This window comes from Carcharodon carcharias, chromosome 19, assembly GCF_017639515.1.
Source record: "Carcharodon carcharias isolate sCarCar2 chromosome 19, sCarCar2.pri, whole genome shotgun sequence".
NCBI lineage: Eukaryota > Metazoa > Chordata > Chondrichthyes > Lamniformes > Lamnidae > Carcharodon > Carcharodon carcharias.
In genome coordinates this window covers 63,797,910-63,821,238 of record NC_054485.1, presented here as the reverse complement: position 1 = coordinate 63,821,238, position 23,329 = coordinate 63,797,910, and the positions used below count along the sequence as shown (strand labels likewise).

At 42.9% G+C, this 23,329-nt stretch overlaps 1 protein-coding gene across 1 annotated transcript in view; it reads right to left on the bottom strand.

The window, feature by feature from the left end:
• The window catches only part of LOC121291982 (granulocyte colony-stimulating factor receptor-like), a 273,059-nt gene that overhangs the window by 155,111 nt on the left and 94,619 nt on the right, over positions 1 to 23,329 (bottom strand). Inside the window, exons 8-10 of the mRNA XM_041213693.1 lie at positions 21,140 to 21,222; positions 18,612 to 18,834; positions 9,274 to 9,465 (exon numbers count right to left, since the gene is read on the bottom strand). Coding sequence (XP_041069627.1) covers positions 9,274 to 9,465; positions 18,612 to 18,834; positions 21,140 to 21,222 — 498 coding nt within the window. The remainder of the gene's footprint in view (positions 1 to 9,273; positions 9,466 to 18,611; positions 18,835 to 21,139; positions 21,223 to 23,329) is intronic.

Genomic DNA, 23,329 nt, shown 5'->3' with positions numbered 1-23,329 from the left:
TGCAGCCTCCCTGCCTCCTCAATACTACCTGTCCCTCCACCTATCTTTGTATCATCTGCAAACTTAGCCAGGATGCCCTCAGTTCCTTTATCTAGATCATTAATTTATAAAGTGAAAAGTTGTGGTCCCAACACTGACCCCTGCAGAACTCCACTAGTCACCGGCCGCCATCCTGAGAAGGACCCCCTTATCCCCACTCTCTGCCTCCTGCCAGACAGCCAATCTTCTATCCATGCTAGTACCTTGCCTCTAACACCATGGGCTCTTATCTTACTGAGCAGCCTCCTGTGCAGCACCTTGTCAAAGGCCTTCTGGAAGTCCAAGCTGCTAAATCCATTGGCTCTCCTTTGTCTAACCTATTCGTTATCTCCTCAAAGAATTCTAACAGATTTGTCAGGCATGACCTCCCTTTGATGAAACCATGCTGACTTTGCCCTATTTTACAAAGCACTTCCAAGTATTCTGAAATCTCATCCTTTATAATGGACTCTAAAATCTTACCAACGACCAAGATCATGCTAATCGGCCTGTAATTTCCTGTCTTTTGCCTCACTCCCTTCTTAAACAGGGGGGGTTACATTAGCAATTTTCCAGTCTTCTGAGACCCTCCCTGATTCCAGTGATTCCTAAAAGATCACCACTAACACCTCCACTATCTCTTCAGCTATCTCCTTCAGAACTCTGGGGTGTAATCCATCTGGCCTAGGTGATTTATCCACCTTCAGACCTTTCAGTTTTCCTAGCACCTTTTTCTTGGTAATGGCCACCATACTCAACTCTGACCCCCGACTTTCTTGAACTTTGGGGATGTTACTCATGTCTTCCACCGTGGAGTGGCGCAAAGTACGTATTCAGTTCCTCCACAATTTCTTTGTTCCCCACTACTACTTCTCCAGAGTCATTTTCCAGTGGCCCAATGTCCACTTTTGCCTCTCTCTTACCCTTTGTATATCTAAAAAACTCTTGCAATCTTCTTTTTTTTACTGGCTAGTTTACCCTCATATTTAATCTTCTCCCTCCTTATTTCTTTTTCAGCCGTCCTCTGTTGGTCTTTGTAGGCTTCCCAATCCCCTGGTTTCCCACTGCTCTTCGCTGCATTGTATGCTTTCTCTTTAGCTTTTAGCTGTCCCTGACTTCCCTTGTCAGCCATGGTTGTCTCGTCCTCCCTTTAGTATGCTTGTTCTTCCTAGGGATGAATTTTTGCTGTGTCTCCCAAATTACTCCCAGAAACTCCTGCCATTGCTGTTCCACTGTCTTTCCTGCTAGGCTCATCTCCCAGTCAATTCTGGCCAGCTCCTCCCTCATGCCTCTGTAGTTGCCTTTATTCAACTGTAATACCGTTACATCTGGTTCCAGCTTTTTCCTCTCAAATTGCAGGGTAAATTCTATCATATTATGGTCACTTCCTCCTAAGGGTTCCTTCACCTTAAGCTCCCTTATCAAATCTGCCTCATTACACATCCCTAGTGGGCTCCACAACATGCTGCTCCAAAAAAGCCATCTCGTAGACATTCTACAAATTCCTTTTCTTGGGATCCACTACCAACCTGATTTTCCCAGTCTACCTGCATATTGGAATCCCCCATGATCACTGTAACCTTGCCTTTCCTACACGCCTTTTCTATCTCCTGGTGTATCTTGTGCCCCACATCCTGACTACTGTTCGGAGGCCTGTAGATAACTCCCATTATAGTTTTTTAACCTTTGCGGTTCCTCAACTCTACCCACACAGATCCTATATCATCTGACCCTACGTCATTTCTTGCTATCGATTTAATTTCATTTCTTACTAACAAAGCAACTCCACCCCCTCTGCCAACCTGCCTATCTTTTCGATAGGATGTATATCCTTGGAGATTTAGCTCCCAGTCCTGATCCCCTTGCAGCCATGTCTCCATGATGCCCACCACATCATACCTGCCAATTTTAATCTGCGCCACAAGCTCAGTTACCTTATTTCGTACACTGTTTGCATTCAGATACAACAACTTCAGTCCTGTATTTCCCGTCCCCTTTCTCATTGTTGTCCCTTTATCTGATGTGCTTGAAGTTAGATTCCTAGCCCTTTCCAAACACTCTGTCCTATTTTGTGTTCTGGGGACTTTAATAGCCTCTCCGGGGCTCTCCTTTACAGTTTTTTCATAATTTTCCATGAAGTTGAATCCACCACCCACCCCCCCCCACATGCTAACCTGCTGCTTTGTTTCCCATTAGTCATACTTCTTGGAGTTTTACTGTTCCCTCCCCCCCACTTTCTAGTTTAAAGTCCTGTGGGAAGGTAACAAAAAGGCAGATGAACTCACTAAAGAGGGGGCAAGGGAAGGAGACCCATGGAACACTTGTGAATCAGGAATTGTACAGACACACACGCATATGGCAGAAGAAGCAGAGCCACTCTCTTTTGACCTAGAAATTGCCAACATAGGGATGAAACATTCAAAACAGCAATACAAAATAAACTGCAGAGTTCTAGGTTTCCTATTGAAGGAGCAGGTGATATAACAGTAAAGGAGTACATACTGTGGAGAGGGGATAAATAGATAGTTCCTATGAGATGCCAAAAGGAATTTATCCAATTAGCCCAAAGAGAACCAGGGTCTGGACACCCTGGGATCAACGCGACAGTTGATAGAGGCTTCAGCCTGGTGGCCCACATTACGGAAGGACATGGAGGGGCATTGTTTTTTATTCATTCATGGGATGTGAGCTTCGTTGGCTAGGCCAGCATTTATTGCCCAGTTAAGAACTGTCTTGTGTGTGTTGTGAATAATCCTGATCCACATTGAGGAAAGGTATCAATAAGCACATAGGTCGGGTGGAGGGACTCTGGCGGAATACTCATATAGACTTTATAGGAACCCTTCTCACTATTGAGAATTAACAAGTACTGCCTAGTGCTGGTAGACAATTTTACAAAATGGGTAGAAGCCTTTCCTCATAAAGCTGCAACAGCTTTATTTTCAGCAAGAACCTTAGTCGCGGAGGTGTTCTCAAGATGAGGATTAGCAGCCATAATGGAATCAGTTCAGGGACCCCACTTCATGGTGCAAGCCATGTAAAAAATGTGAATATTGTTTGGAATCAAAGGGAAATGGCACATGGCCCATCATCCTCAATCCTCAATGGGATTGTGGAAAGAATGAACAGGACATTAATGTAATGATTGTGGAAGGAACTAGGGGAGGCCCATCAAAAAAAATTGGGATGAGGCCCCACCCCTAATCCAAATGAATATTAGGGTCACAGAATCAAAGGCTACAGGGTATTCCCCACATGAGCTGGTTACCAGTCAACCAATGAAAACTGCTACACATTTGGTGGTGCCCAGGATGAGGAACAGGGGATGGATGGGGTGGAGGGTGCGGGGGGAGGGGGCATTGTGGGGGCGTGTGTGAAAAAGACAGGTTTGTTAAGGAATTGCACAAACACTTGCAGCAGTGGCATTTAGCAGCCACTGGCCAGATGGGAAAGAGGCATAGCGACAACAAACTGAGGTTGGAATCTCTGAAAATTCAAGGTGAGATATGTGAGACCAAGTAATGGTGAGGAGCTATGCCTAGCTGGGTATGTTTGAACCATTGTATGGGGGCCCTACACCACAGCCCTATGGTGTATGCTGTGCAGGTAGAAAAGAAGGTAAAATGGTTCCACATTCATCACTGCAAAATTGAACCAGAAGAATATTCAGTTGAAACAGAACAAAATGGAGGGTACTATTGGAAGTTCTTGTGAATGGGAATGGTGGGCAATGCCTTGTGTCTGGGATGATAATGATGTTAGGAGGAGTAAAAGACAGTGTAAGGCCAAAGCGCTTTCTATCTCACTATCTCTCTGGGATGACTGCCAAGGAATACTCCACCTATGGGCATTCCTGTGTGGAAAACAGCAGCTCCTAGCACCACGCCCTCACCTATACAGTTGACTAGCCAAAAAGAAAATACTTGAAAATGAATCACTCAACCTGTGATGGGAAGCTTCACAGAGTCATTTATGTTTCTCTTGCAGGATCAATTAGGATGGAAGAATGAAGCCACTCTGGATAATTGGACTTTGGAGTAATGTATTAGTTACTCAGGCAACACCAAAAAATACTGATGAGTTTAAAGTATATCCCTGCTATGGTCACAGTACACCTAAAGTAAGCCAAGTGGGAAAATCTTTGATGGGTAATGGGACCACCAAATATGTACATCAGGGTGAGTGGCAGGGATGGGTGGGCAGTAAAAGTAGTCAAAAACAACCAATAAGTCTCAGATGTAAGTGTGTACTGTGATACCAACATTACCATAGTAGCCATCACATTCAACGTAGAGGAAGGGAAGGGAGTATGTATTCAATGCTCCAATAGTCCTGAAGATATTGGTCATCATATCTGGTTGATGAAAGGGGTTGATGCGAAAGTGAATTATACTTCACCATGGGAATGGGTGAGGAATACCAATAACACAAGAGCAGAATTGAATACATTTTGTTAAACAAAGGGGTGGAAGGGAATGGAAGGGACATATTTGTATATTAAGGGAAGTAATGCCTGATGTACTACCACTACTGCTTTAACCATAAAACAACGGTGGCAGGATAGTGAAGGGAATGGTATTAATTGGGCCACTTCAGGTGACTCATGTATAACAACCAGACCACCTGGGAGTTTGAAGGGAATAGAACTAAAAGTTAAGGCAAACCTCTTCCTAAATCATCTCAGTTACACAGGGCAAAGCAATTTCCTTACCACCTAACGAATTAGTAATGATTCCCATTAGACCACAGTTGTATTATGGGGTATATTATGAAGCGGTACTGATAATGCTGAACCTTACCAGATTACATTTGCCTGCAATGTGTAAACCTCAAATTGAACAATTGTATGAGAAATTATTGTAGCAAGTCTTTATGCAATTCCCTTAGAATTGGTATGGGGAAAGTAAGGATAATGGGAACACCATGGAACATGTCATGGAGAAATGAGGTGTAATAACTGTTTTTAATACAGGCACTTCAATAGTTAACAGTCTTGATAAGGTCCAGCTACAGGTACAACTTAATTACCTTAAAATTAGGCTGAAGTAAATGTTCAAGTAAAGCATTACAACTGAAACAGATGGGTTAGGGAGAATCAGATAATAACCATCCAAATGCAGGAAGTAGTTAGAAAATTGAAAAAGATGTCACAAGTAGTTAATTCAGAAAACAGAGAAGATAAAGATGTGTCTGCTGATGCAGTACAGAATGATCTTTTTTTCATTCTTCTATGGGGAATGGGCTTCGCTGGCTGGGCCAGCATTTCTTGCCCATCTCTAATTGCCCTTAAGAAGGCGATGGTGAGCTGCCTTCCTGAACCGCTGCAGTCCATGTGGTGTAAGTACACACACAGAGCATTTAGGGAAGGAGTTCCAGGATTTTGACCCAGTGACAGTGAAGGAACAACGATATATTTCCAAGTCAGGGGAAATTCCACTTGGTGGTGTTCCCATGTGCCTGCTGCCCTTATCCTTCTAGATGGTAGTGGTCGTGGGTTTGGAAGGTGCTGTCTAAGGAGCCTTGGTGAGTTTCTGCAGTGCATCTTGTAGATGATACACACTGCTGCTGCGGTGTGTTGGTGATGGAGGGAACGAATGTTTGTGGATGTGGTGCAAATCAAGAGGGCTGCTTTGTCCTGGATGGTGTCAATCTTCTTGAGTGTTCTTGGAGCTGCACTCATCCAGGCAAGTGGGGAGTATTCCATCAAACCCCTCTCCAGAGCCTTATGGTAGACAGGCTTTGGGGAGTCAGAAGGTCAGTTACTCGCTGCAAGATTCCTAGCTTCTGACCTGCTCTTGTAGCCACAGTATTTATATAGCTAGTCCAGTTCAGTTCCTGGTCAATGGTAACCCCCAGGACGTTGATATTGAGGGATTCAGTGATGGTAATGCCATTAAATGTCATGGGGTGATGGTTAGATTCTTTCTTGTTGGGGATGGTCATTGCCTGGCACTTGTGTGGCATGAATATTACTTGTCACTTGTCAGCCCAAGCCTGGATATAGTCCAGATTTGCTGTATTTGGACATAGACTGCTTCAGTTTTTGAGGAGTCACAAATGGTGCTGAACATTGTAGAATCATGAGCAAACATCCCCACTTCTGACCTTATGATGGAAGGAAGGTCATTGATGAAGCAGCTGAAGGTGATTGGGCCTAGGATACTACCCTGAGGAACTCCTGCAGTGATGTCCTGGAACTGAGATGACTGAACTCCAACAACCAAAGAACCATAGAACACTGCAGCACAGAAAACAGGCCATTCAGCCTTTCTAGTCTGTGCTGAAATATTATTCCGCGACTCCCATTGACCTGCACCCAGTCCATAACCCTCCAGACCACTCCCATCCATGTATCTATCCAATTTATTCTTAAAACTTAAGAGTGAGCCCGCATTTACCATGGCAGCTTATTCCACAATCTCACCACTCTCAGAGTGAAGAAGTTCCCCCTAATGTTCCCCCTAACCTTTCCCCTTTCATCCTAAAGCTATGTCCTCTCATGTTTAACTCTCCTAATCTAAGTGGAAAAAGCCTACTAGCATTTACTCTGTCTATACCCGTCATAATTTTGTAAACTTCTTTCAAATCTCCCCTCATCCTTCTATGCTCCAAGGAATAAAGTCCTAACCTGTTTAATCTTTCCCTGTAACTCAACTCCTTAAGACCCGGCAACATCCTAGTAAATCTTCTCTGCCTTCTTTCAATCTTACTGATATCCTTCCTGTAGTTAGGCGACCAGAACTGCACACAATACGCCAAAGTTGGCCTCACCAATGTCTTATACAACCTCACCATAACATCCCAACTCCTATACTCAATACTTTGATTTATGAAGGCCAGTATGCCAAAAGCTTTCTTCACAACCCTGGTTACCTGTGACACCACTTACAGGGAATTATGTATCTGAACTCCAGATCTCTTTGCTCCTCCGCACTCCTCAGTGCCCTACCATTTACTGTGTATGTCCTACCCTGGTTTGTCCTTCCAAAATGCAACACCTCACACTTTTCTGCATTAAATTCCATGTGCCATTTTTTTGGCCCATTTTTCCAGTTGGTCCAGATCCCTCTGCAAGCTTTGAAAGCCTTCCTCGCTGTCCACAACACCTCCAATGTCATCAGCAAACTTGCTGATCCAATTTACCACATTATCATCCAAATCATTGATATAGACAACAAACAACAATGGTCCCAACACAGATCCCTGAGGTGCACAACTAGTCACAGACCTCCAGTCTGAGAAGCAATCATCCACTACCACTCTCTGTCTTCTCCCACACAGCCAATTTCGAATCCAGTTTACAACCTCTCCATGGATACCAAGTGTCTGAAACTTCTGAACTAACCTCCCATGTGGGACCTTGTCAAAGGCCTTACTAAAGTCCATGTAGACAACATCCACAGCCTTTCCTTCATCTACTCACTTGGTAACCTCCTCGAAAAACTCTACAAGGTTTGTTAAACATGACCTACCATGCACAAAGCCATGCTGACTATCCTTAATCAGCTCTTGGCTGTCCAAATAATTGTATATCCGATCTCTCAGAACACCTTCCAATAATTTACCTACTACTGACATCAGGCTCACTGGCCTGTAATTATCTGGTTTATTTTTGGAACCTTTTTTAAACAATGGAACAACAAGAGCTACCCTCCAAATCTCCGGCACCTCACCCGTGGCTAAGGACATCTTAAATATTTCTGCCAAGGCGCCTGCAATTTCTACACTAGTCTCCCTCAAGGTCCAAGGAAATATCATGTCAGGCCCGGGGGATTTATCTATCTTTATTCGCTGTAAGGCAGGAAGCACCTTCACCTCTTTAATCTCTATATGTTCCATGACACTACTGCTTGTTTCCCTTCCTTCCTTATACACTATGACAGTTTCCTGAGTAAATACTGATGCAAAAAAACTGTTTAAGATCTCCCCCATCTCGGGATTTAATTAATTAAATAATGTAAAACCACAACCATCTTCCTTTGTTCTGAGTATGACTCCAACTAGTGGACATTTTTCCCCCTGATTTCCATTGACTCCTGTTTTGCTAGGGCTCCTTGAGGCCACACTTGGCCAAATGCTGCCTTGATGTCAAGGGCAATCACTTTCAACTCACCTAGGGAGTTCGGCTCTTTTGTTCATGTTTGAACCAAGGCTGTAGTGAGTGACCCTGGGCAAACTGGGCATCAGTGAACAGGTTATTGCTAAGCAAGTGCTGCTTGATAGCACTGTTGATGACCACTTCCATTACTTTACTGATGATGGAGAGTAGACTGATGGGGCGGTAGTTGGCCGGGTTGGATTTGTCCTGCTTTTTGGGTACAGGATATACCTGGGCAATTTTCCACATAGCCAGGTAGTTACCAGTATTGTAGCTGTACTGGAATAGCTTGGCTAGGTGCGTGGCAAGTTCTGGAGCACAACTCTTCAGTACTATCTTGCCGTTCCTTGTCGCTGAAGCAAAATCCTAGAATTCCTTCCCTAACAGCACTGTGGATGTACCTACACCACATGGATTGCAGCGGTTCAAGAAGGCAGCTCACCACCACCTTCTCATGGGCAACTAGGGCTGGGAATAAATGCTGGCCCAACCAGCGAAGCCCACATCCTGTGAACAAATGTAAAAAATATATTAAAAATGCTATTGATATCACATCCCCTCTGATCCTGACATGCATCTAAGTTATAATCAGAGCCATGGAGTACAAAAGCAAGGAAGTTATGCTAAAACTTATAAATCACTGGTTACATCTCAGCTGGAATATTGCATCCAATTCTGTGAAGCGGACTTTTGGAAGGATGTGAAAGTCTTAGAGATTTACTAGTAGATTTACTAGAATGGCACCAGGGTTGGGGGAATTGAAGCACAGTCATTGAAGATGCTGAGATTCTCACTTCAGATAAGTAAATGTCAAGAGGTGGTGCAATAAAGCTTCAATGCCTCATGGTTTTTGAGAAGCTGTTTCCATTAGCAAGAGGGTCAGTAGCCAGATGGTGCAGATTTAAGATAATTGCGAAATAAAACAAGGGAGGTGAGCAGAACAAAAGTTGTTGAGTGAGATGTTATGACCTGGAATGCACAGCCTGAACAAGAATTGGAGAAATAGTTGAAAAGGATAATATTTCAAGGGCACTGGGGGCAGAAAAGGAGAGTGCTACAAATTGAAAACTCTTGCAAAGATGCGGACCAGGCCTGGTGGAATGAATGGCCTGCTTCAGTTCAGTTTGAGTCTATAATGAGAGGTAGTGGTTTCTTACCTTGTAGAATGCAGCTGGTGCTGCTGTCAGCTGAAACCTTCTTCCAGTTGATTTCACAAGAAAATGCTGTGGAAATGTCACACCATTCTATCACATAACCAATAACCTCAGTGCTCGGGGAAGTCCAATTCACTTGGAGACTGTGCTCAGTAATTGGAATAATGCTTAAGCTTGGAGGAAGAAGGGCAATGTCTGAAAAAGGAGAAAAAGCGAACAATCCACAATAGACATTAATAAGCAATAGACCAACTCTAATTATTAACTGTCTACTGCAAGAAATATGTTAGATTATAATTAGATTCCAGTTGTACAGATTGTGGATATTTAAAGTTAAAAGGTTCAGTTGAGAACTGTTTAATTTTACCTTTTAATGCCTAATGTCCTTTAGGGAAGGAAATCTGCAGTTCTTACCTACATGTGATGCCAGACCCACAGCAATGTCGTTGACTCTTGACTTCCCTCTGTAATGGCCTAGCAAGCCATTCAGTTCAAGGGCAGTTAGGGGCAGGCAACAAATGCTGGCCTTGCCAGTGACACCCACATCCCATGAAAGAATAAAATTGGATAGGGATTGGGTTTTATATTTACATTGATGGGTTTGGACAAAGAAAAGCTGTTCTCATTAGCTGATGGTACAAGATCGAGGGATTTAAGGTTTGAAGATTTAAGGTTTTTGTGCAAGTAATAAGAGCCTTGTAATGCAGCAAGTGGTAATGAACTGGAACTTGCTGCTTAGGGGGTTGGTGGAAGTGGATACAATGAACGATTTCAAAAGGAAACTGGAATTTGAATGAAATGAACTTGCAGGGCTATGGGGAATCCAGATTGACTGGACTGGTGTCCAGAGAGCTAGTATGGGCTTATGGGCTGAATATTCTCTTGCATGTAATGATTAGATGAGTCTGACACCATGATCAGTAGAGAGAGATTTTAACAATTTCTCTCTTCAACAAATCAAAGCAAAACTCAAACATTGGGCTGGACTCGCAGCAGGAAGTTTCTAGTATCTTGGAACCTTTCTGAAGCCATAATATCTTTCCAAAAGTGCTGAGTATTCTAACCAAGAACTTTTTTTAGTTTATAACAACTTATAAATACCATTTGCTTGATATTCTATTACTTTTGTGATAAAACATCGAGCCTCTCCTTACCTGATCCAAACCTGTCATAATCTTGCACAGTTCTGGAAGATCTCTCCTCAATATCTCCTCTCCTCCAAGGAGAACAACTCCAGCTTTTCCAGCCTAGATTTGTAACTAACATCCCCCAACACTGGAACTATTCTGATAAATCTCCTCTTCACCTTCCCTAGGACCCTCAGATCCTTCCTAAAGTGTGGTGATCAGAACTGAACACACTACTCTTGTCGTGGCCAAACCAAAGCTAAAGAAAGGTTCAGCATAACTTCCCTGCTTTTGTTCATGAGGCCTGAATTGTGCAGCCCAAGCCCCAGAAGAAAAACAAATCAGTCAAAAACTGCAACCTGTATCTAACCAGGATAACGCGTGTTCAGCGGGAGCAACTAGAACAACTGGGAAGTCTAACCAAAAATCAGTTGACTGACCCGACTGGCTAAAGTCTAGATACTGTTATTCTCTGTATGGTCCTCTGCATTGTCACATATGCCTGATGTCAGACTAGTGTTCCCCATTCGCATGGGATAGGTTTTTATACTATTACCAATGCTCTAGTTATCACATTTTGTCAGGTTTTGCTTTATCAGGTTGCAAAAACTCTTTCCTGAGCCTCCACCCAGGGTGAACAATTGCCCTGTATTTTACAGGATTGTCCTGGAACTTGTGTTCCTGTTGCATGTTCCAGACAGCAGCCACAAGGGTGAGTGGGTGGGAACAGGGCGAAGGGGGGTCGTTTCACCAGGCCCAGAGGAGCGGGGTGTCTGGCAGACCTGGAGAAGCGGTGTGTCTGGCAGGCTGGGGTGCAGTAGTGGTGGGTCCAGCCAGCCTGGGGATGTGGGTTGAGGGGTCTGGCTGATTCCCCAAATTCTCAGTCCACCTGGTCAATAATGTTGGCAGCATCACATGACCAAGTGTCCCTTATTTGTTTCCATTGTTTGACCCGTCTCTACCTTTCACTTCAATGAATTCAATTGGCATAGCAAAATAGCAGCACCAGTTTGTGGGCACAAGGGAACTGAAGTACCCATGTGCCTGTGCAATTTCTGCAGCTATACTTTCCCTCTCCCTGCACCAATGCTCCTCAATGCTCTGCTCCTTGCTGTACATGAATACGGCTGCTGAGGATTAACTGTAGCTCTGGCCTGGCATTTAAAATAATACTGCACAAATTTCAAGCTGTTTGGTCTGAATTATGCAATCACAAATGTAATCCTAGTTCCGTTTTCCAGGGATAATTAAACAACTGCAGATGGGCTATATTCAAAGAGAGACAAGTATGCAAAGCATCCCATATGCTGCGCTAACCACTCTCCGACCCTCAATGATCAATGCTCATGCACCTTCAGCTCTGTCTGTCCCTGTACACGCTTTAGAACTTTGACATTGAATCTAGATTGCCTCTTCCCATCCCTTCTGCCAAGTACATCACCTCACACTTATCTATGTTAAATTCTATTTGTCACCTGCCTGCCAATTTGCTAGCCTATAAGTCATGTTGTAGACAATTTGTGTAATCCTCACAGTTTGCAACTCATCCAAGTTTTGGTATTAGGGGCAAATCTTGAAATTCTACTCTGTTTTCTAATATCAAAGTCATTGACATGTAGCAGAAAATACAACAGCTCTAGCTCTGACTCCTGGGGAACACCTCAGTCTTAAAAATAACCAGTTACCATGCATGACACTAAGATAAAAGCAAAATTACTGTTGTTGCTGGAAATCTGAAACAAAAACAGAAAATGCTGGAAAAACTCAGCAGGTCTGACAGCATCTGTGGAGAGAAAGACAGAGTTAATGCTTCGAGTCCACATGACTCTTCTTCAGAGCTCATATGGACTTGAAACATTAACCATGCATGACACACTGTTTTCTGCTCTTAAGCCAATTTTATCCAGTTGCACCATAACCCTCAATTTTGTTAACCAGCCTTTTATGTGCCACTTTGTCAACTGCTTTCTTAAAATCCATATAAACAACATCCACTGCATTCCCTTCATCAACCTTCTCTGTAACTCCAACACAAAATTCAATTGGATTAGTTAACCACAATCTGCCTTTTACAAATCAAACAGTAAGAAGCGCAGGAGGGGACAGGAGACTACACCTGAGTGAGGCATAGACAGAGTGTGGAGTTGGGAATTTGGTTTATGTGGTAAGCTCTGGTGAGTTTTTCTAAAGCTTAAAAGCCTTTTAATAGTTGGTGAGTTTTTCATTCCTCCTAGGGAATTGGAGTGTAAGAATAAAGAAGTCCAGCTGCAATTGTACAGGGTATTGGTGAGACCACAGCTAGAGTACTAGGGTCAAGGGTGTCTCAGAACGGCTACAGGACATTCTGAGGGGGGAGAGTGAACAGCCAGTGGTCATGGTACACATTGGTACAAACAACATAGGTAAAAAAAAGGTTTGAGGTCCTAAAAGCAGAATATAGGGAGTTAGGAAGTAAGGGAAAGTAGGGAGTTTAAACAGTAGGACCTCAAAGGTAGTGATTCCAGGATTACTACCAGTGCCACATGCTAGTCAAAGTAGAAATAGCAGGCTATATTGGATGAATATGTGGCTGAAGAGATGGTGTGAGGGGGAGGGTTTCAGATCCCTGGGGCATTGGGACCGGTTCTGGGGGAGGTGTGACTAATACAAACTCGACGGATTACACCTGGGCAGGACTGGGATGGATGTCCTGGGGGAACATTTGCTAGAGTGGTTGGGGAGGGTTTAAACTAAAATGTCAGGGGGATGGAAACCTATGCAAGGAATCAGAGGAGGGAGAATCAAGGACAAGAACAAAAGACGGAAAGAGGAATAAGAAAATGATAGGCAGAGAAATCAAGGGCAAGAATCAAACAGAGTCTCAGTGAAAAATAGTGGGAATGGGAAAAGTAATGTTAAAAAGACATGCCTTAAAGCTTTGTGCCTTAATGTGAGGAGCATTCGCAATAAAGTGGATGAATTAACTGTGCAAATAGATGTAAACGAGTATGATATAGTCGGGATTACGGAGACATGGCTGCAGGGTGACCAGGGATAGGAACTGAACATCCGGGGTATTCAGTATTTAGGAAGGACAGACAAAAATGAAAAAGCGGTGGAGTTGCATTGCTTGTTAAAGAGGAAATTAACGCAATAGTGGGGAAAGATATTAGCTCCGATGATGTGGAATCTGTAAGGGTAGAGCTGAGAAACACAAAGGGGCAAAAAATGTTAGTGGGGGTTGTATATAGACCCCCAAACTGTAGTGGTGATGTTGGAAATGGCATTAAACAGGAAATTAGAGATGCATGTAATAAAGCAACATCTATAATTATGGGTGACTTTAATATGCATATAGATTGGGCAAATCAAATTAATAACAATATACCGCAGAGGAGGAATTCCTGGAGTGTATACAGGATGGTTTTCTGGACCAATAAGTTGAGGAACCAACTAGAGAACAGGCCATCCTAGACTATGTATTGCGTAATGAGAAAGGAATAATTGGCAATATAGTTGTGCGAGGCCCCTTGGGGATGAGCGACCATAATATGATAGAATTCTTCAACAAGATGGAGAGTGACGTAGTTGATTCTGAGACTCGGGTCCTGAATCTTAATAAAGGAGACTACGATGATATGAGGCACGAGTTAGCTATGATGGATTGGGAAACGTTACTTAAAGGGATAACGGTGGATAAGCAATGGCAAACATTCAAAAAGTGCATGGGTGAACTGCACAAATTGTTTATTCCTGTCTGGCACAAAAGTAAAACAGGAAAGATGGCCAAACCATGGTTTACAAGGGAAGTTAGAGATAGTATTAGATCCAAGGAAGAAGCATACAAGTTGGCCAGAAAAAAACACAGACCTGAGGATTGGGAGCAGTTTAGAATTCAGTAAAGGAGGACCAAGGGATTGATTAAGAAGGAGAAAATAGAGTACAAGAATAAGCTTGTGGGGAACATAAAAACTGACTGTAGAAGTTTCTATAGGTGTGCGAAGAGAAAAAGATTGGTGAAGACAAATTTGTAAGGGACCTACAGTCAGAAACAGGGGAACTTATAGTGGGGAACAAATAAATGGCTGACCAACTAAATACATACTTTGGTCCTGTCTTCACAAAGGAGGACACAAATAGCACACCAGAAATGTTAGGAAACAGAGGGTTTAGTGAGACGGAGGAGCTGAAAGAAATCAGTATAAGTAGGGAAATGGTGTTGGGGAAATTGATGGGATTGAAGGCCGATAAATCCCCAGGGCCTGATAATCTACATCCCAGAGTACTTAAGGAAGTGGCCCCAGAAACAGTGGATGCATTGGTGGTCATCTTCTGAGATTCTATAGATTCTGGAACAGCTCCTACAGATTGAAGGGTAGCTAATGTAACCCCACTATTTAAAAAGAGGGGTAGAGAGAAAACAGGGAATTATAGACCAGTCAGCCTGACTTTGTAAGTGGGGGGATTTCTAGAGTCCATTATAAAAGATTTAATAGCTGAGCACTTGGACAACAATGGCAGAATCGGACAGAGTCAGCATGGATTTATGAAAGGGAAATCATGCTTGTCAAATCTACTGCAATTTTCCAAGGATACAACTAGTAGAGTTGATGAGGGAGAGCCAGTGGATGTGGTTTATTTGGACTTTCAGAAGGCTTTCGACAAAGTCCCACATAAGAGATTAGCGTGTAAAATTAAAGCGCATGGAATTGGGGGTAGTGTATTGAGATGGATAGAAAACTGGTTGGCAAACAGGAAACATAGAGTAGGAATAAAGGGGTCTTTTTCCGAATGGCAGGTAGTGACTAGTGGGGTGTCGCAGGGATCGGTGCTGGGATCCCAACTATTCACAATATATATTAATGATTTAGATGAGGGAATTAAATGTAATATCTCCAAATTTGCAGATGACACAAAGCTGGGTGGGAGGGTGAGCTGTGAGGAGGATGCAGAGATGCTTCAGTGTGATTTGGACAAGCTGTGTGAGTGGGCAAATGCATGGCAGATGCAGTATAATGTGGATAAATGTGAGATTATCCACTCTGGTGGCAAAAACAGGAAGGCAGATTATTATCAGAATGGCTATAAATTGAGAGAGGGGGATGTGCAACAAGACCTGGATGTCCTCGTACACCAGTCGCTGAAGGTAAGCATGCAGGTGCAGCAGACAGTAAAGAAGGCAAATGGTATGTTGGCCTTCATAGCAAGAGGATTCGAGTACAGGAGCAGGGATGTCTTGCTGCAATTATACAGGGCCTTGGTGAGACCACACCTGGAATATTGTGTGCAGGTTTGGTCTCCTTATCTGAGGAAGGATGTTATTGCTATAGAGGTAGTGCAGTGAAGGTTTAGCAGACTGACTCCTGGGATGACGGGATTGACATAAGAGGAGAGACTGAGTCGGTTAGGATTATATTCACTGGAGTTCAGAAGAATGAGGGGGCATCTCATAGAAACCTATAAAATTCTAACAGGACTAGACAGGGTAGTTGCAGGAAGGATGTTCCCGATGGTGAGGGAGTCCAGAACCAGGGGTCACAGTCTGAGGATACGGGATAGACCATTTAGGACTGAGATGAGGAGAAATTTCTTTACCCAGAGAATGGTGAGCCTGTGGAATTTGCTATCACAGAAAGTAGTTGAGGCCAAAACATTGTAATTTTCAAGAAGGAGTTAGATATAGCTCTCGGCGTGAAAGGGATCAAAGGATAAGGGGAGAAAGTGGGATCAGGCTGTTGAGTTGGATGATCAGCCATGATCATAATGAATGGCGGAGCAGGCTTGAAGGGCCAAATGGCCTACTCCTCCTACTTTCCATGTTTCTATGCACTGTGTGCAATTTTGGTCTCCACATTGAAGGAGAGATATGCTAGCCCTGGAGGCATATAGCAAAGGTTTACTTAATTGGTCCCCGGGATGAGGGTATGGTTCTATGATGTGAAGTTGAATAAATTGGCCTTGCATTCTCTGGGGTATAGAAGAACTAGAAGGGTTTAGAAGAGTTTAGGCCAATATAAAAGGAATCCCAAAGTCTCCTACAGGCATATGAATAGTAAAAAGATGGTAAAAGAAGGAATGGGGCTGCTTTGGGATAAAAAGGGGATTTGTGCATGGAAGCAGGGAGCATAGCTAAGGTATTACATTAATACTTTGCATCTGTCTTTATCAAGGAAGAAGATGCTACCCAATCCATGGTGAAAGAGGAGGTAGTTCAGACACTTGATAGGTTTAAAATCGATTAGGATGTGATATTGGATAGACTGTCCATACTTCAAAGTGATAAGACACCAGGACCAGATGAGATGCATCCAAGGATACTGAGGGAAGTGAGAGTGGAAATTGCAGAGGCACTGGCCATAAGTTTTCAGTCTTCCTTAGATTCAGGGTTGCCAGAGGACTGGAAAATTGTAAACGTTACGCCCTTGTTCAAAAAAGGGTGTGAAGATAAGCCCAGAAACTACAGGCCAGTCAGTTTAACTTCAGTGAAGGGGAAGGTTCTAGAAATAATAATTTGGGACAAAATTAAGTCACATGGACAAATGTGGGTTAATTAAGGAAAGCCAATGTGGATTTCTTAACGGAAAATCATATTTAACGATCATGCTGGAGTTTTTTTTAAGGGGTAGCAGAGAAGCTGATGAAGACAATGCTGTTGATGTGGTGTACATTTTTTTGTTTATTATTTCATGTGATGTGGGCATCACTGCCAAGGCCAGCATTTGTTGCCCATCCCTAATTGCCCTTGAACTGCTTGCTAGGCCATTTCAGAGTGCAATTAAGAGTCAACCACATTGCTGTGAATCTGGAGTCACATGTAGGTCCGACCAGGTCAGGATGGCAGATTTCCTTCCCTAAAGGACATTAGTGAACCAGATTGCTTTTTACGACAATTGATGATAGTTGTCATGGTCACCAGTGCTGAGACTAGCTTTATATTCCAGATTTATTTATTGAAATTAAATTCTACAAGCTTTCATGGTGGGATTTGAATCAGTGACCCCAGAGCATTATGGATTACCAGTCCAGAGGCAAAACCATGACACCACCATCTATCCCTAACGTGGACTTCAAAAAGATTTTGACACAGTGCTACACAACAGACTTGTGAGATAAGTTAGCGCACGTGGAATAAAAGGGACAGTAGCAACATGGATATGGAATTAACTGAGCGACAGGACACAGGGTAGTGATTAATGGATGATTTTCATGCTGGTGGAAGGTTTGTGTTGGCACTCTTGCTTAGTGTTGGCACTCTTGCTTTTCCTGATATATATTCATGACATTGACATTAGTGTACAGGGCACAATTTCAAAGTTTGTATGATACTAAACTTGAAAGCATTGTGAACTGTGAGGAGGATAATGTAAAGGGACACAGACAAGTTGGTGGAATGGCTGAACAGGTGGCAGCTGAAGTGCAATCTGGAGAAATTTGAAGTGATTCATTTTGGTAGGAAGAACATGGAGAGACAATATAAAATAAAAGACACAATTCTGCAGGGGGTGCAGCAGCAGAGGGACCTGTATGTGCATAAATCATTGAAGGTATCAGCACAGGTTGAGAGAAGGCTTAATAAAGCATACAGTATCCTGGGCCTTATTAATAGGGGCATAGAGTACAAGAGTAAGGAGGTTATGTTGAAAGCATATGAGTTTGGGCACCACACTTTAGGGAGGATGTGAAGGCATTGGAGAAAGTGCAGAAAAAAATCACTAGAATGGTTTCAGGAATGAAAAACTTTGGTTACGAGGATAGATTGGAGAAGTTGTGGCTGTTCTCCTGAGAGGAAAGAAGGTTGAGAGGAGGTTCAATGAAGGTGTTCAAAACCATGAGGGGTCTGGACAGAGTAGATAGGGAAAGGATTGAGAATGAGAGGGCACAGATTTAAAGTAATTAGTAAAAGAAGTGAAAGTGATCTAAGAAAAAAACTTTTTCAAACAGTGCATGCTTCAGGTCTGGAATGCACTGCCTGAGAGTGTGTTGGAGGCAGGTTCAATTGAGGCTTTCAAGAGGGAATTAGACTGTTCATTGAAAAGGAACACCCTTGATCTTGCCTCCTCTCTCACCCTCTTGCTCTCTCCATCTCTTTCTCCCTCTCCATTATTCTCTTTGCTAGGCCCAGGCTCTCTATTTTGTGGTGGCTCCTATTTTACTCGACTAATCTGGAATCCAGATGCTGCAATGTATCTATTCCCTTGCTGATTGAGGTGCTGCAGGGTCTTGTATGAAACTTGCCTGTCTGATGCAGAGCCTTCACTGCCAGCTGTGCTGGAGGTGATTTCCCAGCACTGTTGTAAGCACAGACGCAGATGTTGCCATCTCCTTTTGGCACTGAGATCCTGCAGCTCAGACTAGTTGTGTTGCACAAAGTGATCTCAGGATGATTGGTCTCAGGTTCAGGTCTGTGTGTCACCCTGTAACCTCTGATCTTCCCATTCGTTTCTGAATCTTTCAGTTCCTGTTGAGATATCAAAAATGTATTCAAGACCTCAGCAGAGAAAGCAAAGTGACCTTGACAAAACCTGCCCAGCTAATTTGCATCTGTCCAACCTGCCACTGTTATTTCTACATCAGCATCAGGCCTCAGTCGGGCAACCCATTCATGGAGTTGTTCAATCATAAGACAATACATAAGTCTGTCTAATCCTGATACCATACTGAATGCATAGTTGCTAAATTTGTTAATGACATCAAGATAGGTAAGGAAGTAAGTTATGCGGAGGACATAAAGAGTCTGCAATTTAGATAAGTTAAACAATTGGGCAAGAATTTGTCAGATGGCGTATAATGTAGGAAAAAATGAACTTGTACACTTTGAAAGGAAGAAAAGAAAAGCAGAACTTTATTTAAACATATATAGAGAGAGAATACAGAGGGACCTGGGTGTCCTGGTATATGAATCATAAAAATTTAGCATGCAGGTACAGCAAGCGATTAGGGAATGCTAAACAAAAACAAAAACAGGATTACCTGGAAAAACTCAGCAGGTCTGGCAGAATCGGCAGAGAAGAAAAGAGTTGACGTTTCGAGTCCTCATGACCCTTCGACAGAACTAGATTAGGGAATGCTGTTGTTTATTGCTAGGGGAATGGAATATAAAAGCAGGGAGATTTGGCTACAGTTGTACAGGGCATTAGTGAGACCACACCTATGTGGACAGTTTTGGTCTCCTTACTTAAGGAAGGATATATTTGCATTGGAAGCAGTTCAGAGAAGGTTCACTCAACTGATTCCTGGATTATCTTATAAAGAAAGGTTGGACAGGTTGGGCCTGTATCCATTGGAGTTTGAAAGAATGAGAGGTGATCTTATTGAAACAGATACAATCCTGAGGGGACTAACAGGGTCGATGCTGAAAGGATGTTTTAGAGTGGCTAGAACTAGGGGACGTAATTTAAAAATACAGGGTCTCAAGATGGAGATGAGGAGATATTTTTCCTCTGAGGGTTGCTAATGCATGGAATTCTCTTCCCCAGAGTGTGATGGAGGCTGGGTTATCAAATGGTTTTAAGGTTTCAGTCCCTTCACCCTAGTCATATATATAGATAATAAATCATTGGTGCCCCAGCACTGAACCCTGTGGTACTTCACTAGTTATCGCTTGCCAATCTAAAAATAACCCATTTGTCCTTACTCTCTGCTTCCTGTCAGCTAACTAATTCTCTATGCATGATACCACAGGCTCCTATTTTGTGTAGAAAGCTTTGATGTGGCACTTGAAATGCCCTCTGGAAGCCCAAGTACACCACATCTACAAGTTCCCCTTTATCCATGTTACTTGTTACTTTCTCAAACAACTTTAATAAATTAGTCAAACATGATTTCCCTTTCACAAAACCATGTTGACTGATTGCATTCTGATTTTCGAAGTGTTCTGCCATAACCTCCTCCATAATGGATTCTCACAATTTCCCTATTTCCCTAGATGTTAAACTAACTGGCCCATAGTTTCCTGCTTTCTGTCTCCCTCCTCTCTTGACTTTACATTCACTACTTTTAAATCTGATGGGACCTTTCCAGAATCCAGGGAATTTTGAAAAATTACAACCAATGCATCAACGAATTCAGCAGCTACTTCTTTTAACTTCACTTAACTGGACTAGCCACATAAATACTGTGACTACAAGAGCAGGTCAAGGGCTGGGAATTCTGTGGAGAGTAACTCACTTCCTGATTCCTCAAAGCCTGTCTACTATCTTTAAGGCATGTGGCAGTAGTGAGATGGAATACTCTCCACTTGGCTGGATGAGTGCAGCTCCAACAACACTCAAGAAGCTCGACAACATCTCGTACAAAGATGCCTGCTTGATTGGCACCCCATCCGGTTTCTTAAATATTCACTCCCTCCACCACTGATGCACTGTGTACCATGTAAAAAATGCACTGCAATAACCTGCCATGTATCATTTCGCAATATCTTGTAAATCCACAATCTCTGCCACCTAGAACAAGGGGAGCAGATGCTTTGGAACACCTTTACCAGCAAATTATCTACATCGCCGTTCCTTCACTGTCGCTAGATCCAAATCCTGGAACTCCCTTCCTAACAGCACTGTGGGTCTACCTACACCGCATGGCTGCAGCGGTTCAAGAAGGCAGCTCACCACCACCTTCTCAAGGGCAATTAGGGATGGGCAACAAATGCTGGCACTGCCGGGTTAGTTACACAGGAATGAATTTTAGAAATATAACTTTGGTCCCTACAAACCAAACAGACCCTACAGCTGCAAAACATGAATAAACTATCTCACAAATATACTCACCTTCCAAAAAAGCCGAATGTACATATTTTCATCTAGAGCAGAATCTTCAATGTGCCACCAGACATCAGGGAACCCCACAGGAGCTGCAACAGAAGAAAGGGAGTTTAATGAACTCTCTCCTCCATGCCCACCCCCTTTCCGATCCCCTCTTTTCCCAATAATTTATATAGATTTTTCTTTTCCCACCTATTTCCATTATTTTTAATTGTATTTCCATCCATTGTTTTCTCTACCTTTTAGCCTATTTCGATCCTTTCCCCCCACCCCACCCCAACTAGGGCTATCTGTACCTTGCTCGCCCTGCTTTCTACCCTTAATGTCACCTATTAGCACATTCCTTAGATAATATCACCACCTTCAACACCTCTTTGTACTTTTGTCTATGACATCTTTGGCAATCTCCACCTATCACTGGCCCTCTATCCAGCTCTATCTGTCCCATCCCCCCCCCCCCACCCCCCCCTTAAACTAGCTTATATTTCACCTATTTTCTATTTTTCCTTAGTTCTGTTGAAGAGTCATACGGACTCGAAACGTTAACTGTGTTCCTGTCTGCAGATGCTGTCAGACCTGCTGAGTTTTTCCAGGTATTTTTATTTTTGTAATGAGAGTTCTATTGTGTAGTTAACCTGTGCTGTGCCTACTCTGGGAGTTTTTGATGGAAACATGTAAAGAGAGATTTACTCTGTATCTAACCCCGTGTTGTATCTGTCCTGGGAGTGTTTGATGGGGACAGTGTAGAGGGAGCTTTACTCTGTATCTAACTCTGTGCTGTACTGTCCTGCGGGTGTTTGATGGGGACAGTGTAGAGGAAGCTTTACTCTGTATCTAACTCCGTACTGTACCTGTCCTGGGAGTATTTGATGGGGACAGTGTAGAGGGAGCTTTACTCTGTATCTATCCCCATGCTGTACCTGTCCTGGGAGTGTTTGGTGGGGACAGTATAGAGGGAGCTTTACTCTGTATCTAACCCCGTGCTGTACCTGTCCTGGGAGTGTTTGATGGGGACAGTGTAGAGGGAGTTTTACTCTGTATCTAACCTATGATGTAGCAGCACTGAGCATGCTTCATGGCACACTCTCAGATTCTAAAATAGTGCAGCACTGAAGGAGACCATTTGGTGCATTGACTGCTACTTCTAAATAATCCAGTTTATCCCACTCCCCAATTCTTCTCCTTTTTGCTTGCAATTTTTTCTCCCTCATTTATCCAATTTCTTTTTGAAAGTTACTACTGTCTTTATCACCCTATAAGGAAATGCATCACAATCTGAACTACTTGATGCATAAAAAAGCTTCTCCATAGGTGATCAAACATGTTAAATAATGTCCTCTGATTATTGACCTTACATCCACTGGAAATGGTTTCTATTTATTTACTCTATGAAGTGGTTCATGATTTTATACAGCTCCATACCCTTACCCTGCTCTGTTTTCAAGAGGACAGCCCCAATTTTTCAAATCTATCCATGTAACTGACATCCTTCATCTCTGGAGATACTTCTGTAATGTATTCAAATCCTTCATAAACTGTAGTGCCTAAAATTGGAAAATTTTCGCATTATCTCGGTATAGAATAACTTACTGCGTTTTGTACTCGATAACTCAATTTATGCTCTATCATCCTATGTTTAACTATACAGCCTAACAATTTCATGGCAACAGATCTTAGGCTGACTGGGCTATAATTCCCTGGTCTCCCTCTGTCACCATTCTTATGTGACGTAGTGACATACCCAATTTTCACAGGATTACATTGGATATAAGGCACAGAAACAGGCAATTTGGACCAACCAGTCCATGTTATGTTTATGCTTCCTCCCACCTTTTCTCAGTCTAAATCTATCATTGTAACCCTCCATTCCCTTCTTCCTCATCTGCTTGTCTAGCCTCCCCTTAAATGCATCTGAACTATTCATTTCAACCACAACCTGTGGTAGCGAGTTCCACATTTTCACCACTCTCTGTGTAAAGAAGTTTCTGCTGAATTCCTTATTGGATTTCTTGGTGATTATCTTACATTGATGGCCTCTAGTCCTGCTCTTCCCCACAAGAGGAAACATTCTCTCTGTATCCACTCCATCAAAACCTTTCAGAATGAGGTCACTCCTCAGCATCCTTTCTTAACAAGATACAGCTTGTCAATCCCTTCCTGATGTGTATACCGAGGCATTTCTGGTATCATCCTTGT